Source organism: Idiotropiscis lumnitzeri, chromosome 16 (assembly GCF_059441095.1).
Source record: "Idiotropiscis lumnitzeri isolate Australia: NSW breed Sydney's pygmy pipehorse chromosome 16, RoL_Ilum_1.0, whole genome shotgun sequence".
Taxonomy (NCBI): Eukaryota; Metazoa; Chordata; class Actinopteri; order Syngnathiformes; family Syngnathidae; genus Idiotropiscis; species Idiotropiscis lumnitzeri.
In genome coordinates this window covers 5,432,112-5,450,759 of record NC_142406.1, presented here as the reverse complement: position 1 = coordinate 5,450,759, position 18,648 = coordinate 5,432,112, and the positions used below count along the sequence as shown (strand labels likewise).

General features: G+C 41.2%; 1 protein-coding gene across 1 annotated transcript; it reads right to left on the bottom strand.

Moving 5' to 3' along the window:
- Nucleotides 1-11,594: 11,594 nt before the first annotated feature.
- Nucleotides 11,595-18,343, bottom strand: LOC148321057 (3-oxoacyl-[acyl-carrier-protein] synthase, mitochondrial-like). The gene is made up of 2 exons (XM_088319204.1): nt 16,928-18,343; nt 11,595-12,597 (listed from the first exon to the last, which is right to left on the bottom strand). Exons 1-2 carry the CDS (start codon nt 17,911-17,913, stop codon nt 12,195-12,197), a joined length of 1,389 nt encoding a protein of 462 aa, XP_088175330.1. The 5' UTR covers nt 17,914-18,343; the 3' UTR covers nt 11,595-12,194.
- Nucleotides 18,344-18,648: the final 305 nt, after the last annotated feature.

Here is an 18,648-nt window from a genome sequence, read left to right as displayed (position 1 = left end):
ACAGATAGAGAGAGCCAGAGAGAGAGAGTCAGAGAGAAAGAGAGAGATTCAGAGAGAGAGAGTTAGAGAGCGAGAGAGAGAGAGAGAGCCAGAGAGAGAGATAGAGAGTTAGAGAGAGAGAGAGAGAGAGAGTTCGAGAGAGTCAGAGAGAGAGTAAGATGGAGAGAGAGTAACAGAGAGAGAGAGAGAGTCAGAGAGAGAGAGAGTCAGAGAGCGAGACAGAGAGAGAGAGCCAGTGAGAGAGAGAGAGAGGCAGAGAGAGAGAGCCAGAGAGGGAAAGAGAGAGAATGACAGAGAGAGTCAGAGGGAGAGTAAGAGAGAGAGAGAGTCAGAGAGTGAGAGAGAGAGACAGAGAGACTGAGACAGAGAGAGATAGATAGAGAGAGGGAGCCAGAGAGAGAGAGAGAGACAGAGAGTCAGAGAGAGAAAGAGAGAGAGAGACAGAGAGAGAGAGAGAGTCATAGGGAGATCAGAGAGAATCAGAGAGAGAGAGGCAGAGAGAGAGAGGGAGAAAGAAAGTCATAGAGAGAGATTCCAAGTGACAGAGAGAGAGAGAGAGAGAGAACAGAGAGAGAGACTCAGAGAGAGAGAGAGTCAGACAGAGAGAGAGGGAATAAGAAATTAGACCCCGTGGTCTAAACCTCATCCATAGCAAGCCCCACGCTGTCCATCCATCCATCTTCTGTACTGCTTCCCCTCACTAGAGCCGCGGAGGGTGTGGAGCCTATCCCAGCTATCTTCGGGCAGTAGGCGGGGGACACCCTGAACTGGTTGCCAGCCACTTGCAGGACACACATAGACAAACAACCATTCACGCTCACACTCATACCTAGGGGCAATTTTAGAGTGTTCAATCGACCTGCCATGAATGTTTTTGGAATGTGGGAGGAAACCGGAGTAGCCGGAGGAAACCCATGCAGACACAGGGAAAACATGCAAACTCCACACAGGATGGCCGGAGCCGGGTTTGAACCCATACCCGATGCTGTCTCTCATTGTGAGGCCATCGTGCTAACCAGTCGGGGCACCATGCCGCCCCAATACAACAATAATTTCATTAAATATATAAACTAGATAAATAAAAGAATAATGAGATGGAAAATAATACGAAATTGGATAAATAAAAACACATAATGTCGCTGTTCTGCAAGGTAAGGGTGGTTGTGTGTGTGTGAGAGTTCAGAATGGAGATGGCTCTCGGAAGAAACTGTTTTTCAGTCCATTAGTCTTTGATTTGATCCACCTGTAGCGCCTCCCAGAGGGCAACAGTTCGAACAGGTGTGAGTTCGGGTGAGTATTGTCTTTGACGATATTGAGAGCTCTGCTGAGGCACCGGGTGGTGTAGATGTCCGACAGGGAGGGGAGAGGGCAGCCTATAATCATCTGCGCCGTTTTGACTGTCCTCTGGAGCCTCACTCTGTCTGCCTCAGTGCAGCGGCTGTACCAGGTGGAGACACAGTAGGTGAGCAGGCTCTCGATGGATAGAAGAAGGCCAGCAGCAGCTTCCTGTCCAGGTTGAATTTCCTGAGGACCCTCAGGAAGTCCAGACGCTGGTGGACCTTCTTTACCACTGCTGTGGTGTTGTGAGTCCAGGAGAGGTCATCGGAGATCTGTACTCCCAGGAACATGAATGTGTGGACCTCTCCACACACACGCCTTTGATGTAGAGGGGGGAGTGGCACAGTCTTGTTGTTCCTAAAGTCGAGATCAGACCGACCACTGTCGGATCGTCAGGGAGAGAGTCAGAGAGAGCGAGAGCGAGAGAGAGAGACAGAGAGAATCAGAATCAGAATCAGAAATCCCTTTATTGTCATCGTACTCAAGTGTGCAACGAGATTAGAAAGCTCCCCTCTCCAGTGCAATACAACAATAATTTAATTAAATATATAAATTAGATAAATAAGAGAATGAATAGTGAGATGGAAAATAATACGAAATAGGATATGTAAAAACACATCACGTCGCTGTTCTGCAAGGTAAGGGTGGTCGTGTGTGTGTGTGTGAGAGTTTAGAATGGAGATGGCTCTTAGTCTATTAGTCCTTGATTTGATGCACCTGTAGCGCCTGCCAGAGGGCATCAGGTCGAACAGAGAGAGCGAAACCTCAGTTGTCGTCCTTCTGGGTCATTTAATGGTCCACTATTGTAGCTCAGACATAAGGAATTCTATTTCTTACTCTCCTCCCTTCTTCATTTTCTTGTCCCCCCTCTCCATCTTGCTTCTTCACCTCCACGTCTTTTTTCTCAGCCTCCTCTAATTGTCCCTCTCTTCCTGCTCCCTCCATTGCACTCGACACCGACGTCTTGCCTGTATATAACACTTTTGAAAAGTGTGTGTTGCAAAATTACAAATTTAGTACAAAGCAGTGTTTTTGCTTTGGTTGTGCAAAGAGTGAGTGGTTTTGTGATAGATATTAATGGTTTTAGAAGCTGTGCTAATATTAGAGTTTCAGATACACACCACTTTCTTATTTATTAATTATTTATATTTCACAACACAATATACCAGGGGCCTTGTGACTCGTTTTGCCACCAATCCAGAAGGTCTACTCTGCCTCTTGACGGAAGTCAGCTGGGATAGGCTCCAGCACCAGTGGCGTAGATCAGTGGTTCTCAAATGGGGATACTATTACCCCGGGGGTACTTGAAGGAACTCCAGGGGGTACGCAAGATTAAAAAAAAAAAAAAAAATCCTTAAAAAAATAATTACAGAATTAAAATATATCCATGTTAAGGTTCCAAAATTTGGCGTTACCAGACTTAGTTACTGTAATATTCCAAAAAAATGACAGTAACCCGTTCTATTACTTGGTTACTGCACAAATGTAATATTTTAACACGCGTAACCCCCAACACTGAAAAATATGTATCGGGCATCAACCAAAACATTGTACCTCCAAAATAGTCACTTTTCATTAGACCCCAAAAATGGCAAGTTTGTTCAACTATTACCATTGCATCGTGAAAGAAAGAGACTTTTCAATTCTTTGGATCGGTCCATAATTTGTCCAAATGTAACACCCACAACTGTGGACTGACCAATAGTATCGTTTATATTTAAAAAAAAACATGAAATTCACTAAAATGTGTCTAATTCTACTGGTGCAAAGTTTTGCAAAATACCAATTGAAAGAAAAGTTCTATGCACACTGTTAGACTGCTTGGGAAGAAAATAGGGCCCTTTGTGCCTGCCGTGTTTGCTAAGGGAGCCCTTTGTTCATTGTGGAAGACTTATGAGCAGTGATTCTCAAATAGTGGGGCGTGCCCCCCTGGGGGGGGGGGGCGGTGCGATGCTGAGGGGGGCATGTGGGACCCTGGGGAACATGTTTTCTTGCATAGTTCTGGGACCGGCGATCTCAGACAACGCGAGTTTGAGCTCGTCAAAGCTGTTTGTGCCCCTAGTTCACACAGTACTGGTTTAAAAAAAAGTGTCGCCATGTCACGCAGTACTAATTAAAAAAAAGCGTTGCCCTGTCGCTCGTTGACCCGGAAGTGATTTATTTCGCCGCTACTTATCTTGCGGCGCAGCAGAACGGATTTTATTTGAACTCTATGTAAGTGAGCGCACAGCAGAAGCAACGAGCTACGTGATGGCAAATAAACAACTCAGAAAACAAGTAGCGTGCTAAACGAGGAGGCGAGCAAGGCGCGCTAATCGCTAAAATGAATTGCTTCGATGTATGCTCGACTTTTAACAGAAGTCTGACTCGAACCGGGTTTGGGTGGAGAGCCAGCAGCTATGAACAGAAATGTTGTAATGCAACCATTACGTATCTAAACATAAAATAAGACGACGGCTACGTGAGCAATTTAGCAGACGCTCTCAGGCTGGAAAACAGAAGTGGCTGACGTCATCACAACGAAGAGGTTTGACGTCAAACGTATTGTAAACATAAAAAAAAACATACAGTAAACATATTAAAACTGTTGCTTTATGTTATTTGTATATAATTTTTGTTTAAAATGCCCCTGGCTCTTTTTGTCTTTTCTATATTAAGTACGTATTAATAACTGTTTGGTTTGTTCATGTTAATAAAGTTAAAAAAAAAAAAAACATACAGTAAATATTCATCATCTCAGCGATATTTGTACAACAGTACTGAGATTCCAGATCCTCACAATAGTCGTTCTCAAAATTATATTTTTTTATCAATTTAGCTTTGCCAAGGGATATTTTATTGACAATCTAACATTAATATACAAAGAACATGTACAATAGTACAAAATGTAAAAAGAATTGGTGGTGGGGGGGCGCGAATTGTTTTCTTCTTGATGGGGGGGGGGGGCGTGACGGGAAATAATTGAGAACCACTGGTGTAGAGGTTGACGGGGCACTGTGCAACTTAAGAACTTTTTTCTCTTTTTTTAACCAGTGGATGCAGCAAGACCGCTCACCCAGGAGATGGCTTCTCTGTTGGGCGTATGATCTGTCAGGCTGGTTGCGAGTAGTCTGGAATTCTGGAGAAGAAATCTATCCGCATCAGAGATGAACTTGTAGCATATGAACTCCAGGACTACACTGAGAGGGGAGCTCAACCCGACACCACGGATGACTTTCCTGATCTCTGCCTGACTTCAAAGGTCTCAGTGGTTCCCGCTTCTAAACAGTCAGACATTAACAGTACAAACATCCAAAATGGACAGTGCCCATTAACTGTGTGAAAACTATGAATCGTGGTAACCCGTTCAACATAATTGACAGTAGGGGTGGAAGGAAAAAAAAAACATACAAATTTTATTCAGAAACTTTACTTTAATTTAAAAGCTGCAAGTGCATCGAATCTAACTGAATCAAAAATGTCCTTTTCTAGGTATGTATCAAATTGTCTTTTAATGTAGTGATAAAGTTTATATCATTGAAAGAAATGCCACATTTGCAGTGGTTCATTTATGTAAAATTACAAGAATAACAAAATGAACTAATTGCATTATAACTTCTAAAACCGAATTATACTGTATCAAAATAATAGATTTAATCTATAAATCACTTTACATTTGGGCAACAAATCTCAAAGTGCACTGTGGAGGCAACAGTGAAAAGTAATACAATCAAACAACAGATAAAAGAAAGGGGGGGGGGGTTAATCAATAAAATAGTCAATAGATAAAATTGCTTATAAGAGGTAGTCAGGAAGGTCAGTCCACCGACGGGGAGCAGCATCCTCGAAAGCTCTGTTGGGCAATGGCCTGATCGGTGTGGGAGTGGATAAATTCAGTGTGGTAGGTTGGGGCAACACCATGCAGACAATGAGGAGTGTGAAGGAGGATTTGGTATTGGATACGGAGGGAGGGAAGCCAGCGCAGAGCGTGCAATTGGGTGATAGAGACGGAGGGAGTGGAGGTGGGGGTGACTTTGAGGTAAAAATGTGTGTCGTTAACATAGCAATGGGATTGCATTGCATGCCTGCTGATGACACGAGTGAATCGATTTTTTTTTTTTTTTTGGACAGCCCAGACAGACAGACAGATAGATCGATAGATAGATACATTTGATTATAATACTCTTGTATCACAGTTCCATGTATTTTTTTAAACAAAAAATGTTAACTTTTTTTTTAATTGCAAAATGTTTGAGCCTTTTTCTTGGGGGGGGGGGGGGATTAAGTTTTAAACTCAGCACAGAGTGTTTGCAGATGATTCTGAAACCACTACAATTTGAGCATTTTCAGACAAAAGAAGAAATACATGGGTTCAGAAATGGTGAAAAGGCAAAAAAGATGACAGAAACCCGTAGCGCAGCACCCCCAACCTATACACTTCTATAATAATATGTCTTAATTTCTTTTTTCTAATTAAATAAAAAACAAAAACAAATGTGCTGCACGGTGAACGACTGGTTTGCACGATGGCCTCACAGTGCATAGGTCGTGGGTTCAATTCCAGCTCCTGCGTTCCTGTGAGGAGCTTGCAAGTTCTCCGCATGCCTGCATGGGTTTTCTGCGGGTACTCTGGTTTCCTCCCACATTCCAAAAACACGCATGGTAGGTTGTTTGCACACTAAATTGGCCCTGTAGGTGTGATCATGTGAGTGCGAGTGGTTGTTCGTCTATGTGTGCCCTGCAATTGGCTGGCAACCAGTTCAGGGTGTACCCTGCCTACTACTTGAAGACAGCTGGGATAGGCTCCAGCACGCCCACAATCCTTGCGAGGAAAAAGCAGCTCAGATGGATGGACAAAATCCAACAAAATTGGCTGTCGCTATCGAATATTTTTGGATTAGATTATTCAATCAATTATTCCATCGAATAATCTGATTAAAAAAAACTTTGTATTAGTGTATTACAAAACAATCTTCACCCGAATAACTGCCCATCCTAATAACCAGTTATTGTTGTTTTCGTAGGCCATCACCAAAATTCCATTGATCTTGGTTTAACATTTCCAATTCAATTCCATTGATGCTTTGTTAACGTTTTTTTAAAAATCACTCAATGAACTAGTAATAAATAATTGATGCATTTCTGGAGCCAATGGTGAGTTCAAAGTTTCATGAGTTCTTATGCATTTTAGAACTTCAAAATTATTGTTTGAATGTAGCTTGGCGAACAGTGTTTTGCAAAAGCAACAGAGTGTCACAAAAACTTGCCAACATCGTATTTTAACATCATGGAGGCCAAAACACTCAAGCAATTATGAGGTAGATATGATTAACCCGCAAGGTGAAAAACATGAAAGAATAAAACATGTATTATCTTAAAGCAGTCTGTAGCAATACCACAACGATGAAAAATAAGATCATAGGACATCATCAAATGTGTGAAATTTTGAGAAGATGGCATCATCTCGGTCAGGTAACAGCAATCACCAGACTTTGCGGCAACGTAATGGCCACACCCTTTGCCGAAGACTCACAATATTCGGCATGATCACATGCTTGATGCCGAATATTGTGATTGTCTTTTTCTGGCAAATTTTCAGTTGGATTCATTGACCAGGCACGGTCCAGTAAAATAAAATTAAAAAAAAATGAGACTGACACGACATGGCGCACTACAATAAAATAATCTTATTGAAGGATTGTATTATGTTAATAGTATTAGCTTTAGCAATTATGTGACAGAATGTCAATCATTAATATTAGCAGGTTTCTTATTTGCAACAGGCGTTTAAGCATTTATTAAACAAAAAGCATTGATCAAATGAAACTAGAAGTACAGTGCACAGTAAAGACAAGTGATTGTGTTGACTGGTTTTAAATCTTCTACACATTATATTCATATATTGTGGAGATTAAATGTCTTGAATTCCATAGATTTCATGAATTGCACCGGAGGGATCACTAGGGCACCGCCGTTGAAAAACACATGATACAACACACGACAATTTGGGATCAGATCATAGAGCACACACAAACTTGCACACAGACCACATTGCAGAAGAAGGTCGAGGCTTGGGATAAGCCATGGAACCAAATGTTGATCAACTTCCAGATGAAAACCAACCTCGTGATGAACTGCCTTCGGACTTTGGCCCCATGCGAGGGGAGGGAGTGAGGAAGACTGATTTCAACCTACATGACCTTTGGCAGAAAAACATGTCTAGTGAAAAGGCTGTATATGTATGGACGGCATTTTTAGACAGCACAATTTTTCCAACTGTACTCATTTGAGTACAGTTCCTCGTGAGTTTCAGAAAAAGCCGCCCAGATATCTGACTTGTACTATTTCCTGAACTCCAGAGAATTTAAGAAACTATAGGAACAAAACTTGGATCTTTATTTGACATCTTCTTTCTTGAATGTAAAAAACGAATACGCATTGAGAACGTATTGATTACATTTAGTCAATTAAGGGTTTATTACCAAGTAATTTGCATCTATTTAGCGACTAATTCCAACATTATATAGATGTTAAAGAGCCAACTATCAATATATACTTGTGAAGTGTGTGTGTGGGTTTCTCTCTTTTAAGGCAAAGGAAATATGAAATGCACAATTTGTTTACCCCCACGCGTCATATATTATTTAGAAAGTTGTAAATGTTTTCCCCTGTTTCTGTCCCAGGCCTTGAGATGGTACAGCCCATGTGTGAAGTCAATCGGAGGGACTTTCTAGTACAACGGTACAAATGAGCAAAAATGGAACAGAATTGGACTTGCAAAAATCACATTCACTTAATGTTCATTTTAGCATACGGCTAGACATTTTTGCCCAGATTTTATTTTGCACATGGGCCTGCCAGTTTTCAAACTACTGGGATTGATTTTTGTTTTTCGAATCCAACCTTTGGTACATCTTGTGAAACGTTCAACAGGCTGTTTTGTTAAAAAAAAATATAGAGTGCAAATAAGCCGCATTTTTTTTAACCATACAATAAATTAAGAAAATAATGAAGTGTGATTTGTGCGCATGTTTTCACTAATGTTTTTCTTAACGGCACGTCGCCACGGCAACAGTTGGACATGAGAAAAAGCTTTGTTTTTAATTGTATGCATGTGTAAAGAATTCAAATATTTACACTCAGAGTACAATGAAATCGTATATTATGTTGTTTTGTGTACTGACCCTTTAACAGAGTTTAGCTCTACCCACTGTGGAAGACACCTAGCCTATGCGTGGGACAAGTGCACCCATGTGGTCATCAAACCGTTAACCCACTTTGGTTTAACGAAACTCTTACCGCCATAATAAGCCCATAATAAGGTAAGCAGAGTTAAATAAAATAAGCCAGCCAATGATCTTTTCAATAAACCTCTGGCATGAGCATCTGTCCCACAGCGGCGTCATGCACGGACGCTTTTTTTTTTCTAGGAAGCGGAATGGGGTCAGGGGCGACAATTTTTAGGGATAAGGCGGGAGAGTCAAGACCAGGAGTGTACCCAGGTCGCGGCCGGAGGACGGGGGACTGACTGGTAAAAAAGGGCCAAGTGCCCGACTCTTCTCACCACGTGAGTTCTCCTCCTTCGTACTCGCAGGTGTGCACATCCCACCGAATGCTAATGCTAACACAGCGCTACAAACGATGTCTGACCAATTAACAAAGCTGAAGCACCCAGAATCCCCTTTCATCATCCTGGGTGATTTTAATAGAGGACACACACACACACACACCTCCATATACATGAACACCGGCAGGATTACAGGGGAATGCCAGCCGGAGAGACGGAGAGACTGCCCGCCGGAGAAGGCCAGCCTTGGCATGCCAGTCTTGGGGACAAGACGGGAATCACCATCCAGACGATAACGAACCTGGAGAGGACCTTCCCTTGGACGTGGAACAGTGTCGTGGGAGGGAGCGAGGATGACCGATTCACCTACATGAATCAAATTTCCCCATTGTGGGACTAATAAAGGACATCTTATCTGACCCTTGACATACAAAACCCAGCTCAAGAAATCCTATATAAAGTGAGGCTGGGCTAAGATACTGCGCGACTCTTTTCGACTGTGCTTGCAGTTTATCATGAGATTAAGAAAAAGCCGCCCAGATATCTGTCTTTGTACTATTTCCTGAACTCCAGAAATCGAAGAAACTAAATATCGGAACGCTAATCAGTTGTTGAGTCTTTATTTGACCCTTTTCTTCTTGAGTACAAAAAAACGAACACGCATTGGAGTAAGTTTGGCTTCTAAGGTTCATTGACTAAATACTTCTCATTTCCTCTGTGACTCAACTCCTACAAAGGTGATAGAGTTAATTAATTTAATGGCTAACTGGAAATAAGACTGAAATGTGCAAAACCTGCTTTAAAAATTACAGGAATGTTTAGACTACACTTACTGGGGTGTCTTTAAAACTTCAACTGGCAAACTGGATGAATACACCAACACTGGAACATAAGATATCAGTTTCTGCAAGGACGTGTGTCCCAACAAAGACTTTCCGCTCATTCAGCAATAACAAGCCATGGCTCACAGCCAAATTCAGTCAATTCAGAAAAGTAAAAGAGGCCACCTTTTACGCTGTACAAACGGGCCTGAAACCAACTGACAAATGAAATTAACATAGCAAAGAGACTCTATGCAGAACATGAGACAACTTTTCAAGCAGAAGAAAATCAAGAAGGCTGCGGGGCCTCAGACAACGCGGGGCCTCAGACAACAATTGAGAACCACTGGTGTAGAGGTTGACGGGGCACTTTCTTCAATTCTCTGGAGTTCAGGAAATAGTACAAGTCACATATCTGGGCTACTTTTCTTATCCTCGTGAGGACCCGCACCCAAATGAATGCAGTCGAAAAATGGCCGTTCTAAAAAGCAGCCCTCATATTTTTATATGGTCCCCCTTTACATATTTCTCATAATTCAAATGATGTTCGAAATTGTCTCCCGGGCCTAAGGCCACCATCTGCTCCCGTGCCTCATCCCAGGGCCCAGGTCGATCTTATTCGGCAGGGAGTTCAGATTTCCCATGATGACGGTGGGAATTAATGTTTTATAGCACCTCGGACTTTAGCTTAGCCCCAGCCTTGCACAGCACCTAGGTCGCCTCCTCACTCCGTCGAGTCGGGATGAGAGCCAGCATTGCCTCCTGTGAATTAGTGAGGCGACTGGGTCTTGGATGCATATTAAAGTTGAAAATATCCATAGGATAAATAAAACACACAATTTCTCTGTGGGAAGAGTGAAAGAAAGTATCGTTAAAGGAAAAACAAAGGTTAAAAAGAGATAAAAACTGGAGAGGTACTACTGGACAGGCAGCTGTCTACACAGTGCCACTCTTACCAAATCTCCTTAACTTACGGATTTTGCGTTCACCACTGATGAGACGCAGCATGCACACGTTTTTTGTAAGTAACATTTCAGACTATTTTTGCTGTATTGTTTGTTTTTGTTAACATTCACTCAATTGTATTTAGGGAGGTCTGCGCAAGTGGAATTATTTTGACTTCATTGGGGAGGAGATTAAAGGGATCACAAAAATGCCCTTAAAACCGAACACGCACAGAAAAAAAAAAAGAGGAATATGATCACACCCCCTCTCCACCATCTTGTTCGGTGGGAGTAACAGGAGGGACCACTCGGAATTTACGATTAGCCTTTCCATGTCTGAGTAAACAAAAATGAGGAAATGAGCATCTTACGTGCAGTTTCTGACGCCTTGTCTGTAAGTTAACAAGAAAGGCAAACACAATGCTTTCCGAGAGGCTTTGCATAAGGTTAATTGTTCATAGGCCGTTATATATTGCAATTTCATCCATAAGCGTTACCGTAAGTTACTTTATTTACATTTTTGCCTTCTGGCAAACGGTTGCCTTTTGCCTCCTGAGACTTAATAAAACTGGAGTGTAGCTAAAGGTCCGAAACATATAATCAATTGCCATCGGGGTACCTGTGCAAATGTTTTTTTTTTTGTGGTGCTGCTCACCATTGTCGCTTATATGAGCTCATGTTTGAGCCTAAATATTACGCAGAACGTTTTTATATTTTCGCCAGTAGAAGTGACCAGTGACGAGTAATGTGCATTTGAATTTTGGCGGCGATCAGTCGCCGTTTCAGACAACATGTGACAAACAGGGCAATATTACAATACTTGCCTCCCTGATTTGAAGTAGACAGCTGAGATGAAAATTACAAGTCGACCTCCAAAAGAGGGTGTTCCAATTTTTCACAAATTTCATCCCAAAAAAGCACTTGAATAACTACAAGGTGAATTTTAAGACTCATTTATTTTTTACATGTGTACCTATTATATAAGTACCAATGTTTAGTGAATTAAGTGTTCCTTTAAAAAGAACACTGCAAAAGTATGAAAAAGAATGAAAAAGCCATCTACATCAAACTAAAAAGGTGGTCTCTGTCATCATCTTACAACACAATCCTGACATCGCGCCCCCAAAAGAATGTCTCACATCCGCAGAAAAATGGCGAATAATGAGAAGTTGCTACGAGGGATGTGAACGATCAGTGATTGAGTAAGATGGCTTGATGCAGTAGAAAACGTTCAGAGAAACATGTTAGAAATGATAATAAAACTACAAATAGTAAAAGTTGCACTGACTGCTTCATTTGTTCCATTTCAACTATGAAAAGAATGGCCTCAATTATGGTGCATTCATATTTAATTTAGTTGAAAAAGTTGCAATTTAAGGGGTAACAATTTAGATCTCCAAGTTATATTTTAAGTCTAACTAAGTCAAATCAAAACAAAATAAGAATAACATGTATGAATAGTGCAGTGTCTTTTTAATCTTAGGAGACTTTTATGCTTAAAAACTCTGGTTGCAGTAAATTAGACACTTAAACAGGTTTACATTTTTAGATGTTAGCAATACACAGCGTGGCATTTGTTCCTCCAAAGCCAAATGAGTTGGAAAGGGCCACCCTTCTGCCCACAGTCTGCCATGGCTGCGCGATGCAGGGAACATAATTCAGGTTAAATTCTGACTCAGTCTGGTCTAGATTGAGAGTCGGAGGCAAGATACCGTGGTAGCAAGCCAGAGCAGTGATTGCTGTCTCCAGAGCTCCTGCAGCCCCAAGCAGATGTCCAGTGGCTCCTTTAGTGGAGGACACAGCCAGGATTCCTGCACTTTGGTGAAAGAGCCTCTTGATGGCAGAATTTTCCGCTGCATCACCCAAAAGCGTGGAGGTGGCGTGGGCATTCACATAAGAGACATCTTCTGGTGAGATGCGAGCATCTTTGATGGCAGCTGACATGCATCTGTGAAGTTAGAATGATTCCAGTTTTGTTTTAACCAATATGAAAATTCAAGAATTGCACAAAAGCGTATTGCATTCACGTGAGAAAAAATAAATACATCTTGTTTTTCAGAGTAATTTTTTGGGGGCGGCCTTAGTTTTTCTAAAAAAAAATTTCTTATGTTTTTCTGAGTAATTCTTTTCACTTTTTCTGAGTAATTTTTACCCCCTGTTTTTCAGAGTAATTTTATTTCTCTGTTTTTCGAAGTAATTTTTTTCTGAGTACCGTATTTTCGCTACCATAAGGCGCACTTTAAAGTCCCAAATTCCCCCCAAAACAAACGAAGCGCCTTGTCATGCGACCCGCCTACAGTATCGACTGAGCAACTCTCTCAACAATTGAGCCTGATCCCTTTGGGGCATTGCAGAGTGCACGTTAGCACACCCTGCTGGCCAAAGTCTGTGACATCTATGCTTCGAATTGACTATGACAAATACATTATGTGAATACGTTTTTTGGTGATGGTGCAGGAGAAAGCTGGACAAAAGGGCAGCTGTCCACAATGTCATAGTTTTTCTTATCATTCATGTTATTGCAAGCAAGAAACATTGCAGGTTTAGACAACAGACTGCAAAAAAAAAAAAAAAACCCTGCCCAAAGCACACCACTCACATCTCTCTAACCAGCCATCTGATTGGCTGAGGCTCATAAGCTCCCAGAATGCCTCAGTACTGTTGTTGTGTTATTTTTATTTCTTTTGGTGATATGAATGGCATGAGAGATGCATGTTTTGTGTTCATTTTATTTCTTTGTTTCATTGTTTGCTTGTATGCTATTCAGAGATATTTATGTTTTTGATTTGAAACCATGACTCTAAAGAGTGCGGTGACCAGTGACATCCCTCCCCTGACGTTGTCAGTAGATGGCAGCAATCCATTATGCGCATCAGTGCTGGCATGTGCGAGCGTGTCGTAGTGTGGTGCGCCCAGTCTAAGTATCATATACAGAAATAGCACCCTCAACTGGTGCTGCGCCCTTTGACACAGCGTGTCGGTAATTTTTTTTTCTGTGTTCTGGAGTATATTTTTTATTTATTTATTTTTTAAAGGTGATTAAAGACCTACCTCGCCATTCGAGTATGTCACTCAAAGATAGCCATTTTCAAGTTCTGAAGGCGTTGCATCACGGTGCAATTGAGGCTGGTAGGGCTATTTTTTTGTGTTAAAATCATAAGTAAAATTAAAAAATACATTTTAAATGCATTCAGTTATACTTATGTTAACAGTAGTAATTTAAAGAGAAATAGCACATATACAAGCTCAAAGCACACGGCGTCGCACCATCAGCTTTCACATCTTTTTTTGCAACGTCCAGTGGGGGGGGGGTAGTAAAACAGATTTCACACTTTCTTAAACGTCTGCAAAGATTGGTCAAAATGTGCATTTGTCACCAAAATCACAACTAAAAAACTGTTTAAATTAATTCAACTGAACTATTTTTTTCTTGTTTCTATTTGAAATGCCACGTAGCAAAAAGGGGAAAGTGCTATCTTGTGTGAGGGAGAAAAAGATTGGTTACAGCATTTAGTTTTTTTTTCATAAACATCTCAACTTCAATAGTGAATTAGGGTTTTTACATTGACCATTAATTGGAATACAAATATTTGCTCTTAACGATTTGTTGTAGAATTTTGGCATGCTAGCATGTAGATCTTCCTTTTCTCTTTTTTTTACTCCTCCATTTATCAAATTTACTCCATGGAAACATTTATGATGGATGCTAGTTGATTTTTATGTATTTGATATACTGTATTGTATTACAAACCATGTTGTCCAAACCTTGCCAGGTTGACTTAACAACTAATTGTTCAGACATTGTTTAAAAATAATTTTTTGTTGATTATTTGTTTAAAAATATTACATTTCACAAATACTCCAATTTTATTTATCCGCTGGTCATTAAATGTTCTCAAAATTCAGTTTAGTCATCTATGAAAGATGACTTGATTATTTTTGGTTTTAATCAAAAGTTGATTGCAAACATCCATTCCAAACCAAAAGCAGAATTTGGAAAACAATAATCAACAACTTTGCCAATTTTCATTGCATAATGTAAAAAAAAAATAATTCATTAATAATAAAAAACATCAGATTAATGAATACAATAATTGTTAGTTGCAGCCTTCCTCACATGTAAAATGAGTAAAATATTGGATGAAATGTTCTTGAGTGTAATCATTTAGTAATAGATTTTAGTGGTGTCAGAAAAACGCGTTATTAATGGGATTAATTGATGAAAGCAAATTTATTTGTGTGTATTGCCATCGTAAAATGAATTCCCATCGCAGCACATCCAGTTTAAAACACCATTTGATGGCCAAGCACACCGCTGATGCCAATTCTCCAGCCCTCTTGTCAAACCCAGGCATACATGGATAATTTGCGACAGAAACCGATGGATGGATCAACTAAAAAGAGACTCGCCGAAGCCATAGCTAAGTGGGTGGCCACTGCGTGTTCGCATCGTGGAGGACGAAGGTCTGGCTAAAATACTTTGCATCGCGTCCAACGACTGCACTTACAATTTGTCCCAGAGACGCACAATTACAACCCGCATTCAAGACTTGCAAGAAGCGGAGAAGGCGGAAGCAGTCGCACTCGGTACCCTCGGTATGACAGCCCATTATTTTGACCCATTTCATTTGCACTTTGTTGGCATTTTATATTTCTTATATGACTCCAATTTGATCCCTTAGAAAGACTATTGATATGTTGTTTTGTGTGACTTTGTTTGTGTGAGTCGAATCCAATGCTTTGTTTTTTCAATTAAAAAAAAAAGTAGTTGCATAAAAACAAAAAATCAATTCTCATATATTAAAGGTATTACAATTCAATAAAATATAGAATTATATACATAATATACAAAGAAATGTGAGGGATTTTTTACAATGAATAAAATTTGCGATTACAAATTAACTACGAAAAGATTTGATTAATCCTGATTAAATATTTTAATCGCTTGACAGCTCTATTTAATGTTTACAGGTATAAATAGTAACTCCAAAAGATTTTTCCCGAAATGACAGCGTGGGGGCGGCACGGTGGCCCGACTGGTTAGCACGATGGCCTCACAGTGAGAGACAGCATCAGGCGTGGGTTCAATCCCGGCTGCGGCCATCCTGTGTGGAGTTTGCATGTTCTCTCCGTGCTTGCGTGGGTTTCCTCCGGGTACTCAGGTTTCCACCCACATTCCAAAAACATGCATGGCAGGCCGATTGAACACTCTAAATTGCCCCTCGGTATGAGTGTGAGCGCGGATGGTTGTTCATCTATGTGTGCCCTGCGATTGGCTGGCAACCAGTTCAAGGTGTCCCCCGCCTACTGCCCGAAGATAGCTGGGATAGGCTCCACACCCGCCGCGACCCTAGTGAGGAGAAGCAGTACAGAAGATGGATGGATGGACAGCGTGGGGCTTGCTATGGATGAGGTTTAGACCACGGGGTCTAGAAAAGTGGGATTAATAATTCATTCAATAATTGTAATTAATTTTATTTAAGACCAATTTTGGGGTAACATTTGATTACCTTCAACCCATTTTAGGATAAACTATCCCAACCCAATACACCTGGTTACGCCCTTGACCCAGCCCGGCTGATCCAAAATAACCACTGGTTGGGTCGGTCCATATTTAGGAACGTGTTGGGTTACCTAAATAAAACAATATGGGTTATTTTTAACCCATCAGTTTTATGGGTGTATGAGTTTAATTTATTTTTATTTTTGTGCATTTTGGGTTTGATATAAAATATCTATTTTATACGCGAAAGCGAAAAAGATTATTTAATTTCACGTAATTTTCACGATTGGAAACCAAAACAGAAATTACACTATTCCTAATTTTTTTTTAACTAATCAACCGATTAATATGTAATCACTTTTTTTCCCTGCCAAATATCTTTCCACATTGGCCTAAAAAATAAATGGCCGGGCCCAAGAATATTTGCAAAAAACAGTAGGTAAAATTAAACATAGTTTCTTTGTGACATATTAAATTGAACACTTTACACAACACCCCGACTTGAATGGAATCGGGATTTGCAGTTGAGAGTTGCAAGTCAAGCGGTGTCACGCAACAACATGCGTTTGATTTTAAGATCCTATTGAAACAACTTCCACCACTGTGAATCAAAACAGAATTTGTTCTTACAGTTCGTAGATTATGCAAAAGAGATGTTGTGGCCGGCCTGAGGATAATTTGTCTGTGCTTCTTTTTGTGATGTTATGAAATGAAGATTGGTAAATTGCAGTTATTTTCTGAAACACATATGGTACAAATGCTTCCATCCACTTACCTAAATGCCCCATCTCCATCTGCAGCGGGTGTGGTAATGTGGCTGGCATCTCCTGAGAGACCGTACCCAAGCACCTCTGCATACATTCTGGCTCCGCGCTTGGCTGCGTGCTCCAGTTCTTCCAGCAGGAGCACAGCGGATCCCTCACCCATCACAAAGCCATCTCTCTCTGGATGAAAAGGTCTTGAAGCTAGTTTGGGATATTCATTCCATTTGGTGGCAAGAGCACGTGCTCTTGCAAACCCTGCTACTGACAGAGGTCCAACACAGGATTCTGTCCCCCCTGTAACCATAGCAACAGCATCACCATGGGCAATAAACCTTGCAGCATCCCCAATTGCATGCGCACCGGTGGTGCATGCTGTGGAGACAGCATGGTTAGGGCCTTTTAGATTGTGCTTGATACTTATATGTCCAGCAGCCATGTTCACAAGAATACGAGGCACAAAGAAAGGGCTAATCTTCTTGTAGCCCTTTTTCTGGAAGGCTTCAGAGGTAGACACTATTTCATCCAACGACACCATACCCATGCCAACAGCTACACCAGTGGTAAGTTGTTCCTCTGCGGTTGTAGGGTACCACCCCGAGTCCTCCAGGGCAAGTTTAGCAGCTCCAAGTGCCATCACAGTGGCTGGTGACATGCTATTGAGTTCTCCGCGAGATGCAAACATTGCCTCATTAAATTGACCTTCTGCATTTCCTCTGGGTACCAACGCCGCTACTTTGCAGGGAATAGTTTTGTAATCCTCCGAGCTAAGAGCCACAATTCCACTCTGACCCTGAATAAGGTTGTTCCAGGGTACAGTCGTCCCTGTGCCCAGAGGACATACTAGACCTATGCCAGTAATAACAACCCTTCGTCTTTCAGTGCTGTGACACCGGAAAGTCTGGCTTGGACAAACAGACGTATTCATTTGAAGAAGGGGCCTCCCAATCAGTCCAAATTGAAGTTTAGCCCAAAACGATAGTGATAAAGACATCATCATCACCAAAATGGTGTCTTTCCGTCCCTTAAGTAAATCCGTACTCGGTGACAAAGTAAGATAGTAGTGAGATGCGTTTGTAAATGTATACACCAAATGACGTTAGCTATGGCTGTCATCAATACGGCTGTAAGTACCAGATCGATTCGGGACTGCCAGATCAGCTTGGGGGGCCTGCGCCTGTCTATGACGTATTTCTACGGCAACTCCAATCGAACAAACTACGTCATGCCCCATAGAATTAGGTACAATCTCACTATTTATACTTGACCGTTGTGCCCCTCTATTGCACGGTACTGCGGAGCGTGTAGGGTGTCCCAATTCTCACAAGTCGTACGTCGTCCCGCCCCTTTTGCGTCCTAGATCCACTCTTCGGCTAAGCCCAATAGGGTATGCGCAGCACGTGGTTACCTCGACGCGCACGCGGATCTCGGTGAGCGGAAGCTTGATTAGAGGAAGTATCTCTTGGCATCTTTTAGCTTTCAAAATAAAGGTTCCGTCAAAAGTTACAAGTTGGTCGTTTTTTTAATAGCAAAATCAGGTTAAATATAATTATATTTCAAATTTATTGCTAATCTGTACCCACAGTTTACTAATCTGTACCCACAGTTTAGCAAATGAGCTAGCGTTCCGTCGTATACACGGTCGTATATCTGTCGAGGTAAATTCAATTTGGTTTTATATTGATAGTACTGGAGTGTAGTGCAGTGTTCTGTCGAATCGGCATGGTGTGATTTA

Coding starts and splice junctions, on each gene's coding strand:
- LOC148321057 (XM_088319204.1), bottom strand. CDS start 17,913: ATGATGATGTCTTTATCACTATCGTTTTGGGCTAAACTTCAATTTGGA. Junction 12,598..16,927: donor GATGGAGATGGGGCATTTAG/GTAAGTGGATGG, acceptor CTAACTTCACAG/ATGCATGTCAGCTGCCATCA.